General features: G+C 44.8%; 1 protein-coding gene across 1 annotated transcript; it reads left to right on the forward strand.

Moving 5' to 3' along the window:
• Window positions 1–1,028: 1,028 nt before the first annotated feature.
• LOC110520382 (syntaxin-19) lies at window positions 1,029–3,229 on the forward strand. The gene is made up of 4 exons (XM_021597662.2): window positions 1,029–1,405; window positions 1,617–1,853; window positions 2,046–2,258; window positions 2,451–3,229. The coding sequence occupies exons 1-4, from the start codon at window positions 1,175–1,177 to the stop codon at window positions 2,682–2,684; spliced, it is 915 nt and encodes a 304-aa protein (XP_021453337.2). The 5' UTR covers window positions 1,029–1,174; the 3' UTR covers window positions 2,685–3,229.
• The last annotated feature ends 533 nt before the right edge of the window (window positions 3,230–3,762 follow it).

The following is a 3,762-nucleotide window of genomic DNA, read 5'->3' on the forward strand; positions in this document are numbered from 1 at the left end:
TGCTGAGCACTTGTTGGCTGCTTTTCGTTCACTCTGCGGTCCAACTCATCACAAACCAGGTCATCTAATGCAGCACTCCATCACTCTCCTTCTTGGTCAAATAGCCCTTACACAGTCTGGAAGTGTGTTGGGTCATTATCCTGTTGATAAACAAATGATAGTCCCACTAAGCACAAACCAGATGGGATGGTGTATCGCTGAAGAATGCTGTGTTAGCCATGCTGGTTATGTGTGCCTTGAATTCTAAATTAATCACAGATAGTGTCAAGAGTAAAGCACCCCCACACCATCACACCTCCTCCTCCATTTTTCATGGTGGGAACTACACATGCAGAGATGATCCGTTCATCTACTCTGTGTCTCACAAAGACACGGTGGTTGGAGCCAAAATAGTAAAAATAAATAAATACCCATTAATTAGTAGGTGTGGCCAAGCTTTTGACTGGTACTGTACATATTTACCTCATAAGACCTCGAGTTCCTCATTGTAATCATGATGAATAAACTCAAATGTTGACTGAAACACCTTTGCTTAATACAGTGTTTACTCTTTAGGTAGACTTTATGTCATGTATTGTCATGTTGTGTCTTGTTTCTGTCCTTTCCCTTCACCCTGTCTCCCTCTGCTGGTCGTTATTAGGTTACCTTTTCTCCCCCTCTTTCCCCCAGCTGTTCCTTGTCTCCTCCTAACTACCTCGTCACCCCTTTTCCCACCTGTTCCCTTTTTCCCTCTGATTAGTCCTCTATATCTCTCTCTGTTTTTGTTTCTGTCTTTGTCGGATTCTTGTTTGTGTTATTCATGCCTGAACCAGACTATCGTCATGTTTGCTGCAACCTTGTCCTGTCCTGTCGGAATCTGCCGGTCCATCTGAGCCTACGTTTGTTTTGTTATTAAAGAAGCTCTGTTTACGTTAATTCGCTTTTGGGTCCTCATTCACGCATCTAACACTTTAGGTATACCAACAATAGTTGGAGACACCATATACATTGTCAACCAAGACCATATGTTCCTTATTACAGTGAAACAACATCAGACCCTGTCCTCCTGAGTGAGGTCCACCAAAAGGCTCTGTCCTTTGGAGATAACTTCACTACGGGATAACTTCACTAAGGGGCCTCAACTCACAGGCTTTTGTCATCCTTCTGCTTGATCTCCACCGAGAAGTCTCTGACCATGAAGGACCGCCTGGAGGAGCTGCGTCAGAGGGCCCAGGGTTTTCGGGAGGTGAGCAGAGAGACAGATGATACCCCATTCCCTGAGGAAGATGCTAACCCAGATGCCCCATTGGGGGTTAAGGTCGCCACCCCGCAGCAGGCTGTGGTGTTCGAGCAAGAACCAGTCCTGCACAACTTCCTGTCCGAGGCTCAGCATATCCGTGGTGACATCACTGAGCTGGAAACGGAGGTTAGTAAGCTCACATATTCCTCCTATGAGTGGCCGTAACTATATAGACATGTCGACCCGCAAAGCATGCACCTCGGTTGGACTGCAACTGTATGTCCAATTGTCCATGAGAATAATGTTGTGAATTAGGGAGGTGGAAGGATGCTCTCTATGCTCTCTATTCTTGTTATTCATTTAAAGTTTGACTGAATCCTCTTCTCCTTCTCCCCAGGTGAAGAAGTTCAGCCAGCAACAAAGGACCCTGGTGGCAACCATGCGTCGTTTCAGTGTGATGAAGAAGGACAGTGATGTGACGACTGACATCAAGCTGCAGGCAGAGAGCATCCACAGACAGCTGGACGACCTCTCCAAGAAGGCACAGAGTTTAGAAGACATGCAGGGACTGGCTACAGCCACTACACGCATTCAACCCTCCCAACACGCAGCGCTACTTAGACAATTCCAACAGGTCACTCTCCATTAGTTATTATAACCTTTTATTTCAATGGTGTTTTCTGATGTTTTTCTGACAACACTTGATGAACCTCAGCAAAAATATATATTGTTAGTCTTAGTTTTTAATATATGCTAGCTAAGCAAACAGTGAAAATAAATGTCTGTTTCAGGTCTAAAGTACTTGTTCATATTTTACCACTCCTAGGTGATGTGTCTGTACAACAACTCCATCCTCAGTAAACAGGAGCATTGTAAAAACTTCATCATCCGCCAGCTGGAGGTGTTTGGTCGTGACGTCACCGAGGAGGGAGTCGATGAAATGGTTGCCACAGGGAAGTGGGAGGTGTTTAACCAGAACCTCCTCAACGACGAACGCATCACACGCGTTCAGCTGTCCGAGATCGAGCAGAGACACAAGGTAAGCGTAAGTTTTGATGAGTAAGAAAATGCAAGAATATGTCATTGAAGGTAAAGTTAAGAATCTCAGTAGGCCATGTATGTCTGTGACCGACAAACACTAATGTCTCGTGTAATTTACACCAGTTTCACTGTCCGTTCAGACAAATCCTTGACTACTGTTTTGTCTTTATCCTTCGTGCAACTGCTATAGGAGCTACTGAATCTGGAGAGCAACATGAAGGAGCTGAGAGAACTGTTCATGGATATCTTTATGTTGGTGGAGGAGCAAGGAGGCTACATAGACAACATCCAGACCAGCGTAGAGAAGACACAGGACTACGTCACCATCACTAACGAGAAATTTAAAATGGCCACCCGGTACAAGAAGAAGAACCCTCTAAGGAGACTGTGCTGCTGTTGCTGCCCCTGGAGGTGCTGCACATAGAGAAGGGACAAGTCCCCTGAACACTGGAGATAGCCCTGGAGGTTTTTCAGATTGGGAAAGGAAGAGCTCTGGTGTGGAGTGTCTACAGGTATGGGAGGGAAATCTGTAGGGTGGCATGGCAGAACAGTGTTCAGAGAAGATTTAAGCCCATTACAGTGGTCAGAAATCATCCAGGAACAAGAGGATTGTAAGAGGCTGTGCAGTTGAAGCAGGGTGGGAGTCAGTGTCTCCACTCATGAGAGACAACTTTAACACAAGACATAATGCAGTTTGAAAATCAGCAAGACTGCTTACACACGTTTTCAAAACTGTCTCCTTTTTTCAAAACTCTACACACAATTCCCAAAACTGCACACACAAAATGCAAAATGCCTCACATCTTCTTCAAACTGTAACACTGCATTCAAAATGCCATAAACACATGTCAGAATGAAGCATTTGCATCAAATGGCAAACATTGCTTTCATAATGGTACATTTTTGGATATTCCATGTAAACACTGTTGTTCTAAATCTAAAGCTCTTTGGTCTTTCATAGGCTTATATCTACATTTCAATACAATGTTCTACAGTGAAAGTAATCAGATGAGAGGGGTAACAAGTACACTGTAAACACCAATGCAATGTTCTACAGTGAAAGTAATCTGCTGAGAGGGGTAACAAGTACACTGTAAACACCAATGCAATGTAGCATAAACATATGTAAACCAAAAGTATATTCTTTAGAATACAGTAAAGAACACAATTGTGTGTGTGGGGTCCCGGGGGGGGCAGTCCAGGAATTGTTGGGGGGGGGGGCAGTCACCAGTGCTAAGCTACGCTTCATCTCTTCTCCGGCCTGGGTCTGGCCACAATACTTTGTCCACATTACAAGATAAGTGTTCTCTTGCCAAACATCGAGGGAAGTATCTCCTAGCATGGCGTATCCAATCTTGGACAGAGGCAACCTCTATGTCCCCACATGCGTCCTCCATTGCCTGGAGAAGCGGCATGCGGGCATAGGGTTGGCATTCATACACTTTCCAGCGCCAGGCTGAGAAGAATTCCTCTATGGGATTTAGAAAAGGTGAATATGGGGG

The sequence above is a fragment of the Oncorhynchus mykiss genome, chromosome 3 (assembly GCF_013265735.2).
Source record: "Oncorhynchus mykiss isolate Arlee chromosome 3, USDA_OmykA_1.1, whole genome shotgun sequence".
Taxonomy (NCBI): Eukaryota; Metazoa; Chordata; class Actinopteri; order Salmoniformes; family Salmonidae; genus Oncorhynchus; species Oncorhynchus mykiss.

Coding starts and splice junctions, on each gene's coding strand:
- LOC110520382 (XM_021597662.2), top strand. CDS start 1,175: ATGAAGGACCGCCTGGAGGAGCTGCGTCAGAGGGCCCAGGGTTTTCGG. Junction 1,854..2,045: donor TACTTAGACAATTCCAACAG/GTCACTCTCCAT, acceptor TACCACTCCTAG/GTGATGTGTCTGTACAACAA. Junction 2,259..2,450: donor AGATCGAGCAGAGACACAAG/GTAAGCGTAAGT, acceptor CAACTGCTATAG/GAGCTACTGAATCTGGAGAG.